Consider the following 25,680-nt stretch of genomic DNA (forward strand, 5'->3'; position numbering starts at 1 on the left):
AAAGCGGGGTGGGGGTGTGTGTGAAATGATGACAGAGACTTTGCTTGGGGTGACGGGTGCACACTAAGTGTGCAGATGATGTTTTATTGAGTTGTGTACTTAAAACCTGTATGATTTTGTGAACCAATGTCAATTAAAAAAGGACAACTGAAATATTATCGATCTCCCCCAAAATAAAAGAGTGGCTGTATAATACTGTTACTTTCTTCCTTGAGCGCAGCGCACCATTCCTGCCTTCTTTCTCCCCAGCATGTTGTCTTCTGAGGGGGTTCTCTGGCGTTCAAGGGTGTGGCAAGGTTATTTTGGCCATTTATGGTAGAAAATATCATGTCCCCCTGTTTAGAGCACCCATGGAATATAAACTAACACCTTCCAGAAGAATTAGATCTAAAAATTGGCTCATTAATGCGATGCATACCTCTTATGCTTGTCATACTGGAACTTACTGAACATACTGGAACTTATTGAACGTGATCAAATAAAGGAGTTGAAAAGTGTAAACTCTGACAGGGCGGTGGAAGGTGAAAGACATCTCTTTCCTCTGACCCCCTGCCTGAGACCCCTTTTCCCCACTACACTTCCGAAGCAATAAACAATTGGTTAGGGGCTCACAAGACAGCTTTAGATAATGCTAGTGTCAGCATACATAGAGCTGAAGTGAGCATTGTTAGTATTGCTTTTACTTAGTATCTGTGTCCTTTTCTCATATGCTTTCCATTTGAAACAAGAGACAAGTGATCAGGAGAGAAATTAAGAAAATCAGTTCACTTACACATGGAATTATGCCTCAAACTTCCCTAGTATGAAAGAAGGTATAATGAGAAGCAATAGAAGATAATGAGTTTAGTAGAAGATAATGGTACGAATTGATAGAAGGTGTAGATATCATCCAAAGTGAGAATTAATCTGCCTATTATAGTAAAGCTTGTTTCTTTTTCCTCTGCTTCTCTTTTTCTTTTGTAATGTCCTAGATAGGAAGAGGAGTGAGTTATCTGACAAATTTAGATTTTGCAAACTTGTGCTTTCATGAAAGTACTATTGAAATACGATGTTAAGGAAGATTTTCAACACTCAATGTGTCATTTCCTTTTTTCATGAATCAAATACTGAAACACTATGTGATAAAGATTTTACATTTCAATTGTGAAGAGCGGGAAGTGCATAAACCAGTTCAGCTGTCTTTAGGACAAATGGTAAAGTAATTTATTTTAATGTTTTTCCAAAATTGCTTCTATTAATTATATGGATCTAATCTGTGTCTGGGTGTGTGTGTGTTGTATGAGATATGTATGTATATATAGGTGTACATACACAGCATCAATAGTTTATGGTAGGATTTTTTATCCTATCTCTAATAATTTAGTTTGATGGCTTCAGTGGTAAAAAATAGAAATTTTTCTTAGGTTCTCCATGAATAAAAATGTATGTGTGTATATAGATATGTATATGAAATATACTAAATACTTTGTAAGTTAAACTGGTAGGAAATTTTTAGCATATGACTGTGTATATTTTACTGAAAAATATTGGCTTTATTCAAAATATAATTAAACATTTAATTAGTCACATTTCCTTAATCTTCACATTATACTCTTGGCTTTAACTTAATACCTTTTAATTACCTTTACACACTCATATAGGAACTATTACTTGTGCATCAATGTGTACATTCACTGGACTAGTTGTAGGGAAATACACAGTCAAAATACTGTCTTCGGGAAGTTCATGATTTAAGACAAATATATAACTTGAGCACCCTAATACGGTGTAATATGTTAACATATAATTTGAGTACCTTAACTAGCACAACAGTGTGCAGATAACTACTATGGGAATATAAGAGAGGCCAAAAGAGAGAAAGGACCATTAATAAGTATTCATGAATTTGTTAGAATTTAGATTTGTCTTGAAGACTGGGTAAGATTGACACAGTATAAAATGGGAGTTAGAGTTGTCTCTGAGTATGTGAGAATAGTGATAGAAAAGTTACAGAACTGAGATAGAAATGTTTTCTGCAGCAGTTAGTAGCTGATGTCCTGTAAGTACCCTGCCTGCATACAAATCCCAGCTTCTCCACGCCCTAGCTGTATAACTTTAACTAGTTACTTAAACCTTTCAGGTCTCAGTTTCCTTGCCTTGTAAAATGACAATACTGCTGTATACTTCAAGGAGCTGCTGTGAGGATATAATTGGAAAAATTCAGATAAAAAGAAATTGATATTTTATCCCTGGCTGGTGTGGCTCAGTGGATTGAGTGCCAACGTGCGAACCAGTCTCAGGTTTCATTCCTGGTCAGGGCGCATGCTTGGGTTGTGGGCCAGGTCCTCAGTAGGGGGCACATGAGAGGCAACCACACATTAATATTTCTCTCCTTCTTTTTCTCTCCTTTTCCCTCTCTCTAAAAATAAATAAAGTCTTTAAAAAAAGAAATTGCTATGTTAAAATAAAGATGATTCACTTATTGATGGTTGTCTGTGTACCAATTTACAAAAATTATTTTAAATCCTCATAATTATTTAAATTGAAATTTTAATCATGTTTTACACATAAATATAAACTACAGTCAAGTAAATGAAGATATTTGTCAAAGGTCACATAGTTCGCAAATGGCACAACCAATATTGAAGCCTAGACTTCAGATTCAAACTGGTGCTCTTTCTCCTTCACTGCCAGGGATGAGTACCAGGCACAGTATACTTATTTGCACTTCTTACCTTAATCCCTTTTATGGGCACGTTTCTTAAGTGGAGAGCAATTTTTTTCACAAATACATAATTATTTTTAGTTTGTAACACTTTTTAAAATTACTTTATTGTTATTCAATTACAATCGTCTGCATTTTCTCCCCAACCGTCCTGCCACCCCAGCCAAACCCACCTCCCTCCCTTGCTTCCACCCTCCCCCTTACTTTTGTCTGTGTGTCCTTTATAGTAGTTCCTGAAAACCCTTCTCCCCACTGTCCCCTCTCGCCTCCCCTCTGGCTATTGTTAGATTGTTCTTAATTTCAATGTCTCTGGTTATATTTTGTTTGCTTTTTTCTTTTGTTGATTATGTTCTAGTTAAAGGTGAGATCATATGGTATTTGTAACATTTTTAACTGTTCATTCAAAATCAAAGTTTTTTCATTACAAAGTTATTATTTACTCCAAATATTAAAGATAAAGTTAAGCTTAATAGTTTGATGACAAATCTGAATAGAGGATAGTCTTAGAAGAAATACCATGCATAAAATATATATTGTATAAAAGGGTTTATTTATGTAAAGATTCCCTGGGTATATATGAGCAATTGATATCTATGAGCAATTGATATGAATTTAAAAAAAAAAACCCAAGAAGAAAATACATAATTACATGGTATGTCTTTGAGATTAGTAACAGAAAATGCAAATAAAAGCCTCCTTAGGATATTAATTTTCATCAAAATCACAATGATTCTAAAATAAATATCATTACTAAATATTGGTGAATTTGGTTTAAAGCTTCCATACTCACTTTCTATGAGAATCGTTGTAAATTTTTTATAATCTTTATAAAGAGCAGTTAGGCAGTAGATACCAAGAAGTTTAAAATATTTTTTCTGTTCACATAGTTTGATAGTTTGATTATAGTCAACATATGGTGAGTTATCCTAAAACAACATTTCAAAAAAAGACAGAGAAATTATGAAAATATTTACATTGTCTGTATTAGTAAATATTGCCCTCCGAAGAAGAGGGGGACATTTTAAAAAGCAGAATTAGATTATAGAGAAATGGCCACATGAATAATATTCATATATTTGATGAGTTATTATGTAGCCCATAATTTTAAATTAAAAAACAATTTAAAGTATACAAATATGAATAAGATCTTGAAGGTATATACAATCAAATGGTAACATCACTATGAATCAACAAAGTAACATAGACATGTAGGCACAAAGACTCAAATTTCATTTAAAAATGAAAGTGTTTTTTCTTACATTAGAGCAAAGGACGATAGAAACTTTGCCCCAGTTTATCTCTAATAGTGTTATAATGTTCTTATAATAAAAAACAGGAAGAACGTAGCAGTTATGTTTCCAAACAAGATAACATTGGAATTCTTTCATATGATTTTCCTACTGTAGCTTCTGTAAACTTTTCACCCACTTTATTAAAAGCTGATATTGCAAAGATTTGTTTCACTTCTCACGAGAACATCCTTTTGATAGATTACACAAACTCGGAAGATTTCACAGTTCTTTGTCGGTGCATTGACATTTGGTTGAAATTGTAACTTTATGTGAGGCTACTCTTTCTTTTAACTTTGGAAATGGCATTTAAAGACAAATTTGGATTGTGTAAATGGTTCACTAGCTGCTAATAAAACTTTATATGTGTGTGTTCTTTAAAATTATTTAAAAATTGCAATAATAATGCAAGTAGAGAACTGAAGTCATCTAGTAAGTCTAATGAATGCCTTTGAGGCAAAGTGGAAAATTTGGGGGTGAAATTTTTGTTTCAGTTTCCTATTTCCAGACAATTCAGAGAAAACCTTTTTATTTGCCATTATATAAAAGAAGAACTTTTGTAATTTCCACATTAGTTAAATACAAACTTTTCTTGAAGCATAACCCCATATATGAAACCTAGTCATCTTGCAAAAAATATTGTCTTTCATTTATTTGTGAAATTTCTTATAATTTATATATATATTTAATGGGCACCTACCAAGTGCCAGGAACTTTCTGGTCACTGGACAAAACAGATAAAAACTCTTGAATCATGGATCTAACTTGGGTAAAAGTAGACAGACAATAGACATGATGAATTTAAAAACAAGTATTTCAAGTTGGATAGTGATATGTTTTTTGAGAAGAAAACTTAAGCCAGGAAGGACTTGAGGAAGTGAAAGAGCTATGTTGCAATTTTACATCTGAGGCTCAGAAAACGTCCATGTAAGAAAGTGAGGTTTTAATAAGGACCAGAGTGAGATGGGAAGGTGTTCACATGTTTTGAGCAATGGAGTGGCATGATCTGACTTGCTTGGTGAGACCAATGCCCTAGAGGTAGCGTGGAGAAGAAATAAGTGGATAAAATACAAAGGGTAGGAGTGAAGTTGAGAGACCAGCTGAGAAAGTTGATGGGGCACCAACCAGGATGGTCATAGGGAAGGTGACATTGATTGGTTGTGGAGTATGAGACAAGGAAGGCCCCCAGCTTTGGGCCACTAAACACCCCCAAGTAGTGATGTTGTTAGTGAATTGCATGTACAGGTCTGGCATTAAGAGGAGAGGTCTGGACAACAGATACTGATGTAGGAGTCTTCAACCAGCCTTATAGTTTGTATTTAAAGCAGAGATGTTGGTGAGAACACCCATGTGAATGAATAAAAATAGAAAGAGGGCAAAAACGGAGACCTGGAACAATCCAATGTTAATAAGTTGGAAGATGGGGAGGAATAAGCAAGGAAAAATAAACTCCCCTCAATGGACTGTCTACGGCAATCTTCTGTATCTGTTCTCAATAGAAAGGCAAGAGCATGACCAGATTTCTGCTGTACACTCAAGGCCCATCATTTTTATACATTCACTGTTCCTTTTTTCCCCTTTTATTAAAAGATTTTATTTATTTATTTTTAAGAAGGGGGAAAGGAGGGAGAAAGAGAGGGAGAGAAACATCAGTGTGTGGTTGCCTCTCATGTGCCCCCAACTGGGGACCTGGCCCGTAACCCAGGCATGTGCCCTGACTGGGAATTGAACAGGTGACACTTTGGTTCGCAGGCTGACACTCAGTCCACTGAGTCACGCCAGCCAGGGCACATTTACTGTTCCTTGATCTCTCAAGACCCTGCTTCTGTCTCTACCATAAGGCAAAACAGCTCGAATTCCATGTAGCAAGTTACAGATGTCCTCGCATGCCTTGAAAACCCTTTTCCTCTGCCATGCCTCTGACTTGTTTTCCTACAGTAGTGTCAGAGCTCTTCTCTACTTTTACTACGGATTCTTCTTCCTTTACCTGCCCATTAAACATGCTTGTTTTCAAATTTATGTCTTCCGTATTATTTTCCTGAAAAACATTTCGTTTGATGTTTTTTCTCCTATTCTTTGTTAAAGTGCTACCTTGTGATGCTTGTTCATCAATTCTTTTCCTTTCCTTTTCTTTCTTAATGCCTCTGGAATTCCCCCCTTTAATTGCCAACTCCATTGCTACTATCCATGATGCCTCGCTGGGGTAGAGAAAAATGAGCTCACGTCAAAAAATTGGAATAGAGTGGAAGGAATGGATCCGAGGAAGTCAAAAGATTGATTTCTGTGCAATCAGATATGGGTCTCGTGATGAGAGTGAACTAGAATAAAGCCTGACCTCTGGCTGAGGTGACTATACTTTGCTGGTATCTCTATATTACCTTTATACCCAACTGTACCATTGTATCTCACTGGCCAAAGACTGGAAGGAATAAATGATTATAATAAACAGATTACATAGATTATATGCTGATACCCAAAAATCTAAAAAAAAGAAAAATTAAGTTGACGTGGAAAATGTACCATTGTAGCTAGTTGTATTATTAAAAAGAATAATTCTGAGCTGGACCAAAAATGGCATCTGAGCTGGAAATTATATATATATATATATATATATATATATATATATATATATATATATATATCACTGGTGATAATTTATAGATTTTTGTCTCCCACATTAGTGCCTAAGATCTTTTGATTCTATATTCATTGACCTTGGCATTCTTGTGACTTACACAGTGCTTGATGTAACGGTACATAATAGGAATTTGTTGAACTGGTCTACGTGAAGGGTTAGGCATTTCCATCTCAAAGTATATTGACTGAAAAATATCCTAATACTTACCTTTTTTTTCATGAGGTAGCCTCTGGCATTCTAGAGCCATCTGAAAAGGAAGGAAGGAAGAAGGAAGGAAGGAAAAAGAGTAGAATACTTTGTTTCTCCCAAGAAAAGTCCTTTAAGCTAAGAAGGCCCTGTGGGTTCTAAATTGCAAATTTATTGAAAAGTACATGTGGAGCTTCTGGGAGAGTATATGAATAAGAATAACATTCACTTCCATTTATTGAGGCCAAAGTTAGACCACCATATTATAATCCTGGATTTGCTACTTTCTTTTCTCTTTAAAATAATAATCTGTTTAAGTTTTCTGTAAGAAATATTCATATAAGCTTTAACAAAAGTTTATAGTGTATATATATTTAAAGGGCTAAACATGCAGGCAGTGATTTGAGAAATATCCCCCAAAACAATGTGAGGAATTCGTATTGCTGAAGCACATGGGAAATGCCCATTTTTCCATGTGAACAGTCCAATTGCTTGAGGCACATGTTGCAGAGAGTGTTCCTAACTCTCTATCCACATTGGGGATACATACTGAAGAGTGGTTCTCAAGAAGACACGGGTGTTTGGAAGTGTGTAGGGATGAAGTTTTGGGACTTTTGCGGGCAGAAATCAGTGCTGTCATGGTTAAGAGACATTATTGACATTTCGTGGGTGGCAGCTGGGGTGGTATAAACACCTGCTGTACCACTGAGACAAGCCTTTGCCAAACAGAATTGTCTCAACCAAAATGCTAGTAATGTCCTCCTGAGAACTCCGCCGGGGCATGTCCCCCGCTAGTTGCCATTGACCTGACAAAAGGAAAATAAATGCTGATTTAGAACAGGCTACAGTGAGTGGCAGTCTCAGCAGTGTCACATAGTCACCAGCCCCTCCATTTGGCTCATGTTCAAGGAAGCTGTGAGAAGAATGAGTGTAGAATAGGGGAAGAAAAAGTCTGAATTAAGAACAAAACTTACCAAGAAATTCCCTATCAGAAAAGCACACCTTCTTGGTCCCCCTGTCTCAAAATATCCATTTTGTTTAAAAACCAAAACCCAAACCAAAATAATATATGAGACCAGTGCCTTATAAAACACAAATCAGTTCATTCAACAAATGTTTTTCAGTATATTTTACCTTCCAGGTTGCTTTATGCTCTGGTAATAAATATTTAACAAAATAAAATATGGTCCCTCCTTTTATGTACCTCAGAGTCTAGAGAGATTTATCAGACTCAAAGGGTTTCATCTTTTTTACAACAATAATCCCATCTAGAAGATTGAGTATTATAACAGATGTTTACTTTGTATTTAAGTGGAAATGGAGTCACACTAACTCAAATATTAAGACCAAAGCCATAATCAAACACACTGAGAAGGGCCAGTCAGCAGCCTGAAAGAAGAGATTTCTACTTACATAGTAGGTGTATCTGAATGCATACTTTGTGAGTCTGCTTTTTATAAACTAAGTTCAAAGTTAAAAAGCTTTGCCACATAGTCCTCATTGCTTTGACCCATAGTTTTAAAAATTAATTTTGCTAAGCTTTATTGCAATCTCAGTTTTTAAAGTGGTTTGTTCATTTGTCTTGCTTGGCAAGTGAAACTGTCATCCAATTCAAAGAACAGAGTGAATGAAAAAGAGGCAGGTGCTAGGGGACTCTGGGTCTGAATTCTCCAAGTTGGTTTCCTAGAATGATCAATTTTCCAGGGTAATTTCTTGTACTTCGCCTCTACCTAAGAGAAGAGTATGTAGATTTTATACCTTCCCCCTCCACTTCCTTCCTCCACCACAGCCAGATCATTTAAGAACACACTCTGGTCAGATCAACAGGATATAAGGAAACTAAGACCAATTCACAGAATGTTGCATGAACCAAGATTGTCACTGCAAACTGCAATACAAAGAATCTCCTTGGTAATGTATTTTTTAAAAAACATATATCGACTGGGGTCCAGGTACTTGGCAATACCCCTGCCAAAAGCAGGATGGATGTTTGCATGTGAATGATTGTCTTCATTTCCTGGAGGAGCTATGAATTTGATGTTCTGGAGCTTCCAGTACTCTCACCTCAACGTGGCCAGCCGGCTGGGCTAAATCCATGACTCACCATTAAAGAAAATAAGAAATGATAAGATTTTGGTGTTATTCTAAGTTTATCAGTCAAATGAACTGAATTTTCTCCAAGATAGCATCATATCATTTCCTTTCACGGAAAATGTTCTTCAGCTGTGAGTGCTCACGTTGGAAGCTGCAGCATTTCTAGGAAACTTGGTGGAATTGCAAATTCTTGGTTCTCCCACCCCAAACATTGAAAATTCTGGGGATAAGTCCTATAAAACTATCTTTTAATCAAGGCTCTCAAATGAGTCCAAAGCATCTTAAAGAGATACAGGCATAGATCGTATCATAAAATATAGATTGTGCCTAAAAAGCTACAAGGACATATTTGTGATGCTGCCAATGTATAATGAGGAGTCTTGAGGAATAAATAAATACATACAAGTAAGAAAGGGGGGAAAAACTGTTTTTCCCGTGATTCCTAATCTGCTGACTAGATTTTATCTCTCCAGAGTGATGAGCAGATGCCTTGGCAGAGTAAGAACTGGCTCATGGAGACCTGATAAAAGACCACAGGAAATATTTGCTTCAAATTTTGCACAACTCTCTGTTCTAAGGCAAATTATTTTCTCATTTCAGCTAAATCATTGTTTTCTGCCACTTGGAAAAATAGTTTTTATGGCTAAAGGTGAAAAGCTATCTCTCACTCTCAGAACACACACACATACAAGCACATACACATTTGCACATGGAGAGAGGGATGAGTAGTTTCTATGTAAGTCTGTCTTTTCCTGCTACAATTGAAACCTTATGGGTAGGTATTAATATAATATGTTAATGTAGAGAGTAGGTATATAAATTTAGTTAATTATGTTCCTTGGCGAAATTAAATTTTAATTATGAAATTCATTTGGAAATGTTGGACCAAAGGGTCCTAGCCATTTTATGTGTAATTGATAAATTTTTACGTGTGTTTGACAGAAATATGGCACAGTGGAATACCATTCCTGATGAACTGGAGGACAACGATAGCTTTTCAGAATCTGTGAAGTTTGATGCTCGATCAATGACAACTTTGCTACCTCCGAGTAAGTAGGAGAAGGGGGGGATGCCCAGGGAGGTCACCCTTAGAGGTATTGACATTATGTAAAGTTAGAGTCTTGACACTTATCTGACATGTGTATGAATGTTAAAGTTATACTTACTGGATAAGTAGGCCTATCTCTGTCTTGAGAGAGAATCCATCATAAGCTTAAACTGAGGTAAGGAGACATTATAATAGATTAAATTAATCCACAACATTGATTGAGTTCTCCGATTTCCCAGCCACTGGAGTAGGTCCTGGAGATGACTGTAAACCTAGCACCATGAATTAATCTGAAAATCATGGGTGGTAGGCACTTGTATTAGTTTCCTAGGGCTGCTGTAACCAATGCTCACAAACGAGTGGCTTAAAACAGCAGACAATTATTCTCTCACACTTCTCAAGGCCAGAAGTCTGAGGTCAAGGTGTTGGCAAGGCCATAGTCCCTTTGAAGGCTCTCGGTTAAGAATTCCATCTTGCCTCTTTCTAGCTTCTAGTGGCTGCTGGTAATCCTTAGCACTGCGCCTTGTTTGTGACTCCATCTTCACATGGTCTTCTCCCTGGTGTCTTCATGTCCTCTTCCTGTAGGACATCAGTCAGTGGGTCAGGGCCCATCCTAATCCAGTATGACCTCATTTTTAACTTGATTATCTCTACAAAGATCCTCTTTCCAGATAAGTTCACATTCACAGATACCCAATGTTTTCAACAATATCTTTTTGAGAAACACAATTCAGTACATAACAGTGCTGAAACTGTTTGTACAGGTTACCACAAGACCTCAGAATACATTACTTGGCTTTATCTGGGCAGGTTCTTTTAAGGTGTTGAAGACAGAGGTGCTTTAATTCTGCTTAAGCCCTTAAGTATATTTTACCAGGGGATGGGATGGGTAGGGAAGAAGTCATAGAGATATTTCAGTCAGAGGAGGCAGCAAATGCAAAGTTAAAGGATCTTATATGAATTCTTACACAGAAAATCCTGAAATGCAGGTCACAACTCCAAGGCATGATGGATCTTGCATGCTGTGTTAGCAATAGATGGGAGCATGTGGCACCAATGAGACAAGGAGAAAAGGTAGAAAAAGGTAATAATAAAGCTTTTGAAAGTGGAGATGTTGAGAGATTGAGGAAGGAGAACAGCATCATTGGGAATAGAAAACAAAGCAAAACACACACACACAATTTTTGAGAGCTTTTAAAAGGCAGCATGCAGAAGAGTTGTGACTGTAAATTGCAGATAACGGGGAAGAAGGGTTTCAGGCTCAGTCAATCTGGCAGATGGAATAGCCCATCTCGCTAGTACTGTGGTGGTTCTTTTCTTTTTCCTTAGATCTTTCCTGGTTTTTTCCCTTTTCTTTACCTCTTCAAGATTTCTCTCCTTTTCCCTTCATTTCCTCATAACTCTTGTTTTTAGTTTTGGAGTTTTCTTGAGGGATTTTATTTTCACCCAGAATATATTCCCCTATGAAACAGAAGAATAAATGTGTTCACATATGCTGGTATCAATATTAAAATTTATCAATTAATGCTCCAAAATGAGACGAGCACAGCATGTAGAGGGTAGTCCGTTTTCCGGGGATGCTTCGTGAATGGGTGAGTAAATGAAATGCCCATAGTGAGGGGCGTATTGGTTTAGTCTGTGATTGTTCCTCTTGCTTCCTACTGAATAAACAAGGAGCAATTTTTCTCCTTTTTATTTCAATTGTTTTCTTACTAACCATATAACTGCAGATTACAAACACTTTAATGAAATAAGATTACGTTTTCTAATTGAGGTTGGGCTTTTGTTTTTTAGATCCTAAAAATGGCCCTACCCTTCAAGAGAAACTGAAGTCCTTCAAAGCTGCACTGATTGCCCTTTATCTCTTCGTGTTTGTAATTCTCATACCTGTCATTGGAATAGTGGCAGGTACAGTATTCTAGAGTTCTGAAACCCAGCAGCTCATCGTGTGTATTAGTTGTTACTCTAGAAGCAAAAAGAAGCATTTAGTCTTTTGTATATGGAAGAGTCATCAGGTGAACCTCATATGACAAGGTGTTCCTCAAACTTATTAAATGAAAAAAGAGTCTTCAAACTTGTTAAGTGAAGAAATAGAAAAAATGAAGTAGAATAGACAAATTAAAGATTAAAATATAGCTGTAGAAAGAATTGACATTTTCAAAAATATATTATCATCCAAGTCCTACAGACGTCTAGTGGTGGGTCACCGATTTCACGATTAGTATCCTTGTTGCCAATGTTAAATTATGAACATGATTGTTGACATTAATGCCTAAAATGTAAAAACAAGCCAGTTGAGATAAAGTTCCTCTACTGCTTGTATCGAGGGCAAAAAGGAATATTCTTGTAAGCATTTTAAAAGAAAATAATGGTCCATATCTTTAATGTTTTTATGGCTACCTGTTTCATTAAGCCATTTTTTAAAAAAAAACATCTCTAAAAATAACCTAATAGTATCCCTTCAAAGAAAAAAATCAGACCATTGTACTTGGGCTTGAGGTGTTTTCCAGGTATATGTGTTTTTCTGTAAGTGTTAATTCCCTCAGTAGCATTTTTGATATACTTGATTGGCATTCGAGTTTATATGCCTTGTAGCTCTCCTTTCTCTATGACCGGCAAAACAGATGTATGCTCTAGTAAGAGATAGGCTGGGAGTAAGAGATGTTTTTATGTGCATATTAGTCAGCTTAACAAGAAATTGCTCCTAAACACAAGGCCAGACCTCCTCTGCTAAGAGGCAATCTAAAGGAATATTCCAAAACAAAGCAAAAATGCTGCTAAAAGAGAAATGATAGTAAGGCAACAACACTGGTTAACAGTAGCTATCATTTTGAACACTTACTATGTGCAGACATTGGGCTCTACGTTTTTCACAGATCATCTAAATACATCTTTCAGGTCACCCCTGAGCAGACACGCACCTGTGCTCATTATCCACAGGAGGAAACGGAGACTCTTCAGTAGTGGAGCCGGAGTTTCCCACCCGTGACCCCTGACTCCTGACCTTGATGGTCTGCTATCTCCCAGTGTAATTGGGTTTTTAGCACAAAATATGCTTGAACGATTAAAAAAACAAACAGAGTTGCCATAATTTTAGCCAGGAAAATGTGTTCCACAGGTAAAGATCAGCTCCTATTTTGGCTATTAAAAACAAAAGAAAAAAGAAAAACCAACCACGACAAACTAAACCAATGAGCCAGTCAAACCAAACACAGCCGTCTAAGTAAAAAAAGCTGATGTATCTGTCATGAAATTAACTTCCCGGTGTCCTGAGGTCGCCTCTACTTTGTTTCTGTACATGCCTATCTGTAGTTTGAAAGGCATAGCTGAAAGATGTTTTAGTTTGTGATTATTAGCTATAAGGCAGTGATAATTTGGGTGAATTTGATCACCTTTATACAAACCATGGTATGCAGAGCCCACCCGGGAATGCAACTTCTTTCTAATAAGCTATGCAGAATATCTATAAAGAATTTTGGGTTCTGACCAAATTTAAAATCTCTGACCTATTAGAAAATACTATCATGTCAACACATTTGTTTTAGGGTTTATAAACTAAAACTACAGCAGGTATCCGTGAAGACTGACAAGAAGGTAAAAATGTTCAAATCAATAAGTTCATGTTAGCACCCAAATTCATCACAAGTTGAAATAGATCTTACTGTGTCTATCACACTTGAATAATAAACAACTGACAGTCCATTTACAGCTTTAATTACATTGTAGATAGGAATGTTGTCCAGAAAAGGAACTAAAATTCAATGCACAATCACTACTTGCTATCAAAAAGTTGCAATTATAGAAAAAAATATATCCCTAAAATGATAGTAATCACTTTGTTTTGGCAAATATGAACTGGTGGGTAAAGTAAAAATTTGTACATAAAAACTCTACTTAACCTTCAATGTCATATTCGTAGAAAGACGTTTCTGAATTATAACATCTAGTCCACATGCCACTTTTTCCTAAAGAAGCTACTGGGTCACTGGTGTAGTATAACAACGTGATTATGTCTCTGGACAATAAAATATAATTTGGCATTGATTTATATAAATTTTAACTGAAATGCTGAAGATTCTTCAGCTGAGAATAATACAGATTTTTGGTAGGAGAAGGTACTACCAACATGAAAGAGCAATTGTGATCTGCAGAATCAAATGCAACTCTATCCCTAGGTCTTTGCACAAGCCATGAAAACTGGTTTGCTTTCCAACGTGACAAAGAAAAGTCAAAACACGCCATCTGTCCAGTGGCGGGGGAAGGAAATATTCGAAAACAGAATCTCTGGCATTCGTTACCTAGGTTTGTGGTACAGAGTTAAACGTTTTTAACGGAAGTAAGGGTCAAGTTGGTTTTCATTCAGAATTTGGGAAATAAGCACTGTTGTGTTTTTAAATCTATAAACAAAATGTTACTTTTCTTGTCAATTCATGTCAAAATTGATGTCAAATAAAAACTCTTGGTCATATAGACCTTTTGTTAAATCAGGTCTTTCATTTATACTGTGGAAAAGGGCTGCTTTGCCCATATAAAGTAGAAATTGATTCTAGTATAAGTAAAATTATATGGTTGAACAATTAGATCAATTTTCCTGGTAAAATAAAGCACAGATTACTGTACTCATTGTAATGCCAAACCTCCCCTCAATTTTTATGTTATATAATATTAATTTACCCTAGTTATCAGGGTCATACAAATGGATATGTAAGTCACAGATAGTGAATCCAAAATATTAAAAATAACGAAAGAGCTGAAACTTATCAAATGCTTATTATGTGCCAGGAATTACTCTAAGCACTTTACATATATTAGCTCATTTAATTATTTAAATACTGACTATTATTATTCCATTTACACAGAAGTGAAATAGAAGCATTGGCAGATTAACTTGCTCAAGATACAATTTATAAAGGAAAGAGCAAGGACTGCTAACCCAGGCAGTTCTAATCCAGAACCTGTCTTCTTCTTTTTTTTAAGATTTTATTTCTTTCTTTTTAGAGAGAGGGGAAGGGAGGGAGAAAGAGAAGGAGAGAGACATCGATCGATCTGTTGCCTCTCGCATGTGCCTCCAACTCCCTAACTCAGGACTGAACCCGCAGCCCAGGCACGTGCCCTGACCAGGAGTCCAAGCAGTGACCTTTCTTTTTGCAGTGTGACTCCCAACCAGCCGAGCCATACCCACCAGGGAAGAAACCAGATTCTTATTTAAAAAAAGGAATAATAATCATAAAAGCAAAAATTTAAGGAACAACTTTGAGTTTCAGTCAGTCTTCTTCTGAGAGTTACTCAAACAGTGTTTTATATGTAGTAGGTGCTTAATAAATAAATCACATAATTGATGAGTGCATGAGTGAGGCTGTCAACCAAAAAGGTGCTCCCACACTTAATTTAATAAGTGTGATAAGATCCCACTAAGAAATATAATTTTTTTCTAGTTTGTTGATACATTAAGAAGTATAAAATAATGAACACTTAAAATGGTCTCTTGATGCGGACCCCAGCCCGCAGGATCCGGTGTTGTGGCTGCAATAGACAAATACACAGGGACTACGGAAATCCTGTGGAGGAAAAGGGATGGCATGGCCACTCTCTAAGTGAGAGAGGGCGAGAGGGCCAGAGAGAACCCAAGAGAGAGAGCCGACCCCCGCCTGGACAGGCCTTTATTGCTTTTCTGGGCACATTACATCGAGGATGGTCCTCATTTACTATGCACAGTTTCGCTGTAGGTGATCACCTTTTACAGACAACAAAGGACAGAATACTGCTAATTACTTCAAAGAGAAGGATGTTACAGATCAAGGGGGAAAGTGGTTGAACTGGTTACACTCCATACTTAGGTGGTTTAGCACAGACTTTAGGTAGTTAAAGATACTTCAATAAACATTTGCTGCCTCAATTCAGGGTGAGGGAGTTTTAGCAAAAGCAAGTCTCATAGCAGCCTAGGTACAATGCAGGCCTGATTCCCCACGGGAGAACCTGTCTGTGGACGTGGGTCCTGACCGCCGAAACTTGCTCCCCACTGGCTTTTCTGAGTGGGGGCTGGGCCACATTTCCCACTCATGGAACGGTTCCCCATAGTCTCTGTTGTGGATCATATAGTCACATGTGTTTTATTAATTCAAATAAGCCAGCTTTAAAGAGAATGTAACTAGGGGCACATAATAAAATGTGTTTTTTTAAATAGGGATTTAATTGCACATATAGTTTAATACTTATTCTTAATATAATAATGTCTACCATCGCAACCACCATCAACGGCTTCTTTCAGTGAAGGTGGTAAATGTTTCCCCTGTAAGTAAGATAACCTCTTTCATGGTTAAGGCGCTTAAATTTGAATAGAAGTTTCGTATGTGTCACCTGTGTGCTATGGGATTTCCATACCTTATCTCATTCATCCTCAGCACCGCTGTTGAGACAGTTACTATTTGCAGGTCTCTGAGGGAACCTAAGAAAGAAGAGATAAATGGCGTGCCTGGGGTACCCCAGCTAATAGTGAGGAGCAGAGCTAGATTCCAGAGTCAGGCAGCTTGACCCTGTGCGAAAGAACACCAAGGTCCCATGTACGTAACAGGTACCCTGAGCTAAGGGTAGAAGCTAAATGTTTCTTTTTTTCATATGTTATCTCATTAATTCTTAGAATCCTATAAAGCTGGTACTATCGCTGCATCATTTTTTACTCAGAAAAGTGACAGTTCAGAAAAAGCTGACTATGTAGATATATGTCTCAAATACAAGTATATGAAGTTATTCTTATTATTGCTTAATAATGGTGAAGTATAAAAATTTATACATTTAAACAAATATGAATAAGAGACTGATATATATGTAGATAAAAGGTATGAATAATGGAGGTAGAGATATAGAAAGATAACAAAATCTTAACCATCGCTGGTTGGAAGTAAAATAGTGTTTAATGGTTTCTTTATTGTGTATAATTATGTATTATTTTTATCTGCAAAGTTAATGTTTATTCCTTTTATTTTTTTAAACTGTAAATATATTGTTCCAGATCCTTTCAGAAGGATAATTAGTTTGTTTAGAGAGTGTACGTCTATTTGGAAATACATATCAGCAGCTTTTTATGTCCATACCACTTAATAGATTTTTTTCTTCAGGAAATAATTACTCACAAGGTTGTTTATCAAAACATTGAATATATTAGTAAGAACAGAAACAAATGTAAGGGGTTTGTTAAATAAATTGTGTAGATCCATATACAGAATACAATGTAGTTCTTAAAATTCTTTTTATAGAACAATTCTAAATAATATGCAAAAGTCTTTATAATATAGTATTAATTTAGAGTACTTTCCAGATTGCATATAAAATGTAAGCTTGCTTTATAGTAATAATGTGATAGTGAAAACAGAGAGCCAGAGTTGATATACATACTCCAAACTGTGAGCATTTAACTTGGGATGAAGGTTTTAATGGTAAATTATGTTTCCTTATTATTCATCTTTTCTAAATTTTCTACTATGAATATATATTTTATAGTAGGCAAAGGGGAATCTTATAAAAATAATACTTTCTGAAGTAAGAATATTATTTGCCCAATTTTCTGCTCCACCAGCTATAAATTAGACCTGTGTAACTGAGCATGACAGTTCTCTGCCAGCTTAAGGATAGGGTGAGGAAGAGGAACCACACAACTTACTCATACAGTGGGTAACACTGATACTTCTGCTTTTACCACATATTTTGTCAGCATCACCATTTGTCTTGATAATAACTAACATATTGAACACACTGACTTCTGATACCCTGTTTAACATTATCTCATTTCATCCTAACGACAGACCCGAGGAATAGGGTACAATGCACTTTCTAGTCTGTAGAATCTCTCTTACTGGGAAATCAAATACAATGGTCCAAAAGATTCTCTCTTTTTCTGGTAAAGACTTTACTTATTTATTTTAAGAGAGAGGGGATGGGAGGGAGAGAGAGAGGGAGAGAAACATCAATGTGTGGTGGCCTCTCGGGCACTCCCTACAGGGTACCTGGCCTGCAGCCCAGGCATGTGCCCTGACTAGGAATCAAACTGGCGACCTTTTGATTCCCAGTCTGGCACTCAATCCACTGAGCCACACCAGCCAGGCCCCAAAAGATTCTTATAAGCAGGACTTCAGGAAGAATGGCTTAATCCTGGAATAAGTTCTCGTGTGAAGTGTGAAGAGGAGACGGTTGCCCTCTCAGCAGTGTGCCTACTGCGGTTCACACATTGTCTGTTTAAATAAATACCTGATTTAGGTTAGCATTCAGAACCTTAGAATGGAACGGACAGGCAAGATTCAGAATGGAATGATAGCGAATGCATGTAAGGAGACAGGTATATGTGTTTAAGGAGACAGACCATGACTCTGCTTGTTTTTGCTTACATATGCAGCTCAGCTCCTAAAGTGGGAATGGAAGAACTGCACAGTTGGTTCAATTAATATCAACGATATTCCTCAGCATCTCAGTGGAAAAGGAAATGATAGTGAAGAAATAAAATTTCGAGAAGTTGTCACAGAAAACATGAACAAAATGGAGAAAAGAATCGAGTATATTTCAGATACACAAGCCAATCTCATAGATTCAGAGCATTTCCAAAACTTCAGTGTGACGACTGATCAAAGATTTAATGATGTGCTTGTCCAGCTGAGTGCTGCAGTTTCCTCAGTCCAGGAACATGGAAATGAAATAGATGAAATCTCCAAGTCGTTAATAAGTCTGAATACCACATTGCTTGCTTTGCAGCTCAGTATTGAAACACTGAATGGCAAAGTCCAAGAGAGTAAAATTAAACATCAAGAGGTAAGAGCTTTTGTATCGGAAAGTCACAGGTTGACATTGAATTCATTTAGATCCTATCTCCTCTGATAAACAAGAAAACAAACATTGCAAATCGTGTTTGAACATCACCTTACCTACCCTGATTCTTTTTTGGTAATCTTACCAGAAGGTCTCAAGCAGATTTACCTGGCTTCTTTTCTGGATTCCCAGCAAAATATCAGTAGGAATCAAACAAATTAAAAAAAAACATACACAGTATACATCCACTAAATTATTACAAATAAGGCAGCCTCTAAGTGTTTTAATAGGTAAATATATTATTTTTTATTCTTAAAATGAATTTATTTAATATTTAAATAAATACCTTTGGCATTTGGGAGGGGCCAAAGAACTACACAAATGACCCCACATCATGCCATTGACCCCTCCATGGTGGGCACATATACCCAGGGGCAGATCCAGGTTTGGAGGGACAATCCTTAAGAAAAAATAATACGAAATTATAAACAGAAAATTAGGCACAAAAGTTAATACTCAGAATAAGGGAAAAAGCATACAATTTTAACTTTTAAAAATTGAAAAATATCGTAAACATTATAAAATGGAGAAATATTACATAATAGTTTCATTATTTGCTTGACATACCACTCCAATATTTTTTTTCTATTTCATGTTTCGCAATTGAATTTATTGGCGTAACACTGGCTTGCGAAACCATACGGGTTTGAAGTGTACAACAACTCAGTAGAACATTATCTGCACGCTGCATCACGTGCCATCACCCCCAAGCAAAGCCTCTCCCCTGCCCCCCTCCTTTTGCCCACCTCCACCTAGTCCCCAGCCCTCTTTCTCTCTGGCTATCACCATACTGTCGTCTGTGTCTGTGTGCTGTGTATATATGTTTTATAGCTGATCCCTTCACCTTCTTTCATCCAGTCCCCCCTCCCACCTCTGACAGCTGCCAATCTGTTCCATGTATTCGTGCCAATGTTTCTATTTTGTCCATCAGTTTATTTTGTTCATTATACTCCACATATAAATGAAATAATATGCTATTGGTCTTCCTCTGACTGGCTTATTTCACTTAGCATAATAATCTCCAGGTCAATCTGTGCTGTTGCAAAAGGTAAGATTTTCTCATTTTCTAGGGCCTAGTGGTATTCCATTGTGCAAATGTACCACAGCTTTTTAATCCACTCATTCACTGCTGGGCTCTTGGGCTGTTTCCAGATCTTGGCTATTGTAAACAATGCTTCTATGAACATAGGGGTGCCTATATTCTTTCAAACTCGTGTTTCAGGATTATTTGAACATGTTCCTAGAAGTGGATTCACTGGGTCAAAAGGCAGTTCTGTTTTTAATTTTGGGAGGAAACTCCATACTGTTTTTCAGGATGGCTGCACCAGTCTACATTCCCTCCAACAGTGCACTAGGGTTCCCTTTTCTCCACGTTCTTGCAAGCCCTTGTTGTTTGTAGATCTTTAATGGTATCTCATTGTGGTTTTAATTTTCATCTCTTTGATGGCTAGTGACGGTGAGCATTTTTTCATATGTCTACTGGCCATCTGTATGTCTTCTTTGGAGAAGTGTCTATTCAGGTCCTTTGCCCATTTTTTTAATTGGATTGTTTGTCTTCTGGTGTTAAGTTGTGTGTATTCTTTATATGTTGGGAATTAACCCCTTATCAGATGTATCATAGGTGAGTATGTTCTCCCACACAGTGGGTTCCCTTTTCATTTTGTTGATGCTTTCTTTTGCTGTGCAAAAGCTTTTCAGTTTAATGTTGTCCCATTTGTTTATTTTTTTCCTTTGTTTGCCTTGCCCTAGGAGATATATCAGCAAAAATATTGCTACAAGAGATGTCTGATATTTTACTGCCTATGTTTTCTTCTAGGATTTTTGTGGTTTTGTGACTTACATTTTAGGTGTTTTATCCACTCTGAGTTTATTCTTGTGTATTGTGTGAATTGGTGGTCTAGTTTTCATTTTTTTTGCATGTATCTGTCCAATTTTCTTGACACCATTTATTGAAGACACTGTCTTTACTCCATTATATTCCCTCACCTCCTTCATCAAATATTAATTGACCATAAAGTTTTAGGTTTTTTTCTGGGCTCTCTGTTCTGTTCCATTGATCTATATGCCTGTTCTTATGCCAGTACCAGGCTGTTTTGATTACAATGGCCTTGTATTAATAGTTTGATATCAAATAGTGTATATTCTTAATATATTATAGAGTAAAAACTAAAAGTATGTCCCAGATCAAACAAGTAGGATATCTCTTGTTCACAGTCTCTCTATATATGCATGCAGGTATAAAAATGTACACAAAATACATATAATTATACTTGAAAACAAACAATGAAACCTCAAATACAGAGGCAATAAAAATTAAAAGATATCATTAATATGCTAGTTGAGATTGCATTGAATATGAAAAACTATCCTGAATGTCAATTACCACTGAGAAATATGCCATTCAACATTTTTACTGCTGTAAAACAGTTTAATATTTAAATCTACCAAATTCATAGTATGCTTCTACTATTAGTACAATATAAAAAGTTTTATATCAGGTGAATTAAAAACCATGCAACAAGTTTTTAAAAATTGATTAGCATTTTGACATCTTTATATTTGGTAATAGAAGAATACCTTAAATATATTCAGCTAATTGATAGGGGGCACCACAGAGGATGTGAAATTTCAGCCATTCAGTCAGAGACGAAATGCTTCAAAACCAAAGAATTACTCTCTTAAAACAGTTCTCTAATTTTTGTATTCTTATTCCATAATATTCTTGCAATATTACGTGGATTCTTTAATGTGGATTTCAGAGTTTCTTAAACTTACATATTTCATAAATAATTGTGTAACAAAAATTGTGGATGCTTGCCTATGTTTCACAGGAGATGAGTATATTAGAAGAGCGTGTATACAATGCGTCAGCAGAAATTATGTCTATGAAAGAAAAACATGCACGCTTGGAACAGGAAATAAAAGGGGAAGTGAAACTATTGAATAACATCACTAATGACCTCAGACTGAAAGACTGGGAACATTCTCAGACACTGAAAAATATCACTTTAATTCAAGGTAAAATATCTTTTCATTCTTCCAGAAAATGGCATATTAAAAGATATTGATACACACTGAGATTTGGTCTTCTGGATCCTATGACTTAAAATAGTTTTGAGCATATATTTACTACAATTACCTAGAGGAAGAAGTCTTCAGATCATATTAAAACATGGTATGATAACAGTATCCTGGAGTTCTTTCAACAGAAAGGGATTAAAAAATGAAATCTCTCTTAATGTCTAGTAAGTCATTATTCCAAGTATCCCGTATTACTGAAGAGCAAAAGAGGTTTTCCGTAAGGCACAACGTTCTCTACCTGTTCAAAAATCAAGGTTGTTAATTCTCTTTTCCAAAACTTCCAGGTTCTTTCTTATGTCTTACACTATTTTATTATTAATTCAAAAAGACTTTGAACTCTCCTAAAAAAATGAATTTGTCAAATACTTTTGTATTGTTTGTAAAACAAGTTGAATATTACTGATTTTCAAGTTAATAGATATACCATATATATTTCACACTAGCTTCTAATTCCTTATATTTTTAGTATTTTCCATATTTACTTTCAACCTTTTTGTATCCTTTTGTTTAGGTTTGTCTCTTGTAAAAAACAAGTTTCAGAAGATTATATATAGTACATTTTGTTTACAGTGCCCACAATTTAGTAAAATTAAATAATGCATATTTACAGATGTATACATATATAATAACAATGATTGTTTTTAAAATACAAGGAAATGAGGTACACAAAGTTCATATTAATGTTTATCTCTGAAAAGAAAATAGATGAATGAGACCTGGGAGTACCTAGATGGATACCTACTTTTCTGGGTTGTGATGTTGCAGAGATGTTCTCTCTGTTATTGTGCTTTATAGCTTACTTATGTCGAACACATTGTATGTATTCTTTAATTATTACATTAAAACAGATGAGAAAGACAAATTTAAACTAATCAGCTTTCTTGCTAACAATTAGACAACTCCATGGCAGATTTCAAATAAAGATCCAAAACTTTACAAATCCAAAACCAAATCCTTGGTGCTTGAGCATCCCACACCCATCTACCTGCAAATCTGTTGCCTCCCCAATCTTATCTGTTAGTTGTATCGCTGTCCAATTTGTTACTCAGTCTGGAAAGCTATCCTTGACCTTTCTCTTTCCCTCATTCCTTATATCTAATCCACCTATGAGTCCTGTTAACTCTTCTCGCATATAATATTTATAATAAAACTCCCTTTCATTGTCTCCTCTGCTACTACTCTAATTTAAGCAACTGCATTCCAGTTTAATGTAATACATCAGCTTCCCAATTGTTCTCCCTGATTCTACTTTTAATCCATTCTACATGATGCAGAGCAAAAGGGTGCTATCAAAAGATATAATTAGGCCTCTTCTTTCTCAAGCTTAAGACCCTCTGCCGTCTCCCTATGAGGCATGGAAGAAAATCTAAACTCCTACTGGGTCTGGCATCCATCCACCTATTTGCCCTCCTTTTCCAATTTACCCTCGGCATTCCCTCTGTCTGGCTTGGACGTCTGAAAGAATGACGGTGCTGCTGTCCAGAATGTGCACTAGATCCCTTCTGTCTGTTCTGAAATGTTCTTCTCTTACATCTCTAGTCCTTCTTGGCACCACTCAAAATCATGCTTTCAGAGGTCGTTTTTCCCTCCCCCATTCTCATTCTTCTCCCTCTCTCTCTATCATCATTTGCTTTAACTTCCTCATAGCACTTACTGCTACAGGGACTTATTTCCCATGTTCAATTGCTTATTTGTTTACATACGTCTTCCCCAGTGGAATGTGAGCTCCAGGAAGTTTGGTCTTGTCCTTCAGGACTTCCTGTCCACACATAGGCCCTGTTAGAGCACCTGATATATAGTGGGTGAGCAATTACATACGTGTTGAATGGAGAAGTGAAGCCAGTACTTTTATTTCTTCTTATTCTTAGTATTTTGTTGTTAAGTTACACTTTGCAATTGGCAGTATCATTCTCCCAGGTTTCCAAGAAGAAAATGTAATTGTTTTCCTTCTTTCTCCCCAGGCTATCATTAGTTCTTATTTTCTATGGTCTCTATCCCCTTGTCACTTCTTTATATTCATGAGTAAGCTATTTTTATCACTACTCTGCCCAGCTATGGAACTAGACTCCCAATCATTTCCTGCCTCAGTCTTTCCCACTATAATTTTTCTTCATTCTTGTTAGAATGTAGTGTTCCTGAAGGGAAACCCTGGATTGTAAAAATGTCTCATTGCCTCCTTATTAGACATGTACTTCTCTCTCTGGCACTCATGGTTTCTTAACGATTTTTGAATGCCTCATGCCCTTTCTTTTCCCTTTCTGATACAAAATATTTCAATTGATTTTACCGTGATTCTAACATACCCAACACTTTTTACATCCTGCCTCAGGTATTTTTCCTTCACTTGAAATAATCTCTTTCCTCTTCTATTAATATCGAAACATACCTATCATTCAATGCCCATCTAATGTGGGGCCTCTTACATGAAACCTTCTCTGGTTCCACCACAGTAATATTCTTACTGACATTTATATCTTCCTTTACATTGAACATTAAGTATTCCCCCCCCCCCCACACACACAGGAGAATTCTTAATATGGTTGTCATATCTAAAAGTCATCTCATACTATCTTCTAGTGAAATGTTACATCTTCTTGGAAACATTAAGTTCCTTAAAATGAGGGACTATTTTTATATTATTACAGCATCTAGCCATAAAGTAAACTTTGAATAACTATTTATTAAACTATAACCCAGAGAGACATATTGTATAAATTGAGTTCTTTGTCACTTGTGGGTTGTAGGATCAGCGTCATTACTTTCTGCTCCTCCTTTTTATATTAACAGTTTCTGAATAACAGTAAAGATTAAAGAGAGAAAGATATTTTAATACATTTCTCAGGTAATTTTAGTAGTTATAGTCTGAAGGACCAAATTGTTGAAACAGAGTTTGGTGATGAATGGGTGCATCGTGATTTAAAGAAACAAAGTTGGTGGACATTGAGGAAGAACATTAAGAGAAATAAAATATGATATGTCTCAGTGGTGAAAAAGATAACATTATATTCATTTGGAAAATGTTTATTTTGTAGTATCTAATATATATGTATATATACACACACACATATATATAATAGTAAAGAAGAAGAATAAGCAATTGATGGTATTTAAAGTTAGAGATTTGTGTGCAATTAATTACTGGAATTAAAAGTAGACTGTGTCTTTAGCTACTATCAATAAAAATATAATCATATAATCTCAGGAATAATGGAAGAACAGATGTCAAAAATGAAGTCAATTAAGTTTGGAATAGTGTAGCCTAGGGTGTCAGGAAATAAGAATTCTAGTTCTGGTTTTACCTGATTAGCTTTAGGACCTTGAACAATTCACTCTCTCCGACCCTCTGTAACTACGTTTGACTAAAGTCTCTAAGGCCTCTTCCAGATCAAATATATCTAACTCAGTAAGCATGAAAACTGGAAGAATACAAAAAAGGGGCAGGTTTAAGCAGTAAGAGCCTAGAAGATTTGGCAGGTTTTTATGACCTAAATATGAGGCGAGATTGAAAACAAATAAAAATTTATGATCATAATGAGTAGGACACGAAGCCTAGCTCTGGAAATATAGGCAGATATGGTTAGTGCTATGTCATCATCTGAGCATTTTAAATAAAAATATGCCTGGGTTTGCTTTGCACTAAACTGCATAATGTTAATCTATGATATTTATGATTACTGAGTATTCTAAATCAGTGTATATCTTGGGGCTATGTAGAAATCTGATTTCCTTTTTAAAAAATTACCATAAGGAAGGAGCTAAATAGTGGATTTTATATGTATGTTTTATA

At 36.0% G+C, this 25,680-nt stretch overlaps 1 protein-coding gene across 2 annotated transcripts in view; it reads left to right on the forward strand.

Annotated features, from left to right (window-relative positions):
- Window positions 1-1,055: 1,055 nt before the first annotated feature.
- The window catches only part of MSR1 (macrophage scavenger receptor 1), a 66,304-nt gene continuing 41,679 nt past the window's right edge, over window positions 1,056-25,680 (forward strand). For both annotated transcript variants that reach the window (XM_024562724.3, XM_053916720.1), the window contains exons 1-5: window positions 1,056-1,193; window positions 9,854-9,960; window positions 11,754-11,867; window positions 18,346-18,755; window positions 21,644-21,830. In XM_024562724.3, the coding sequence (XP_024418492.2) occupies window positions 9,858-9,960; window positions 11,754-11,867; window positions 18,346-18,755; window positions 21,644-21,830 (814 nt within the window). In that variant the 5' untranslated portion in view covers window positions 1,056-1,193; window positions 9,854-9,857. The remainder of the gene's footprint in view (window positions 1,194-9,853; window positions 9,961-11,753; window positions 11,868-18,345; window positions 18,756-21,643; window positions 21,831-25,680) is intronic.

This window comes from Desmodus rotundus, chromosome 13 (assembly GCF_022682495.2).
Source record: "Desmodus rotundus isolate HL8 chromosome 13, HLdesRot8A.1, whole genome shotgun sequence".
In the NCBI taxonomy this organism is placed as follows: domain Eukaryota; kingdom Metazoa; phylum Chordata; class Mammalia; order Chiroptera; family Phyllostomidae; genus Desmodus; species Desmodus rotundus.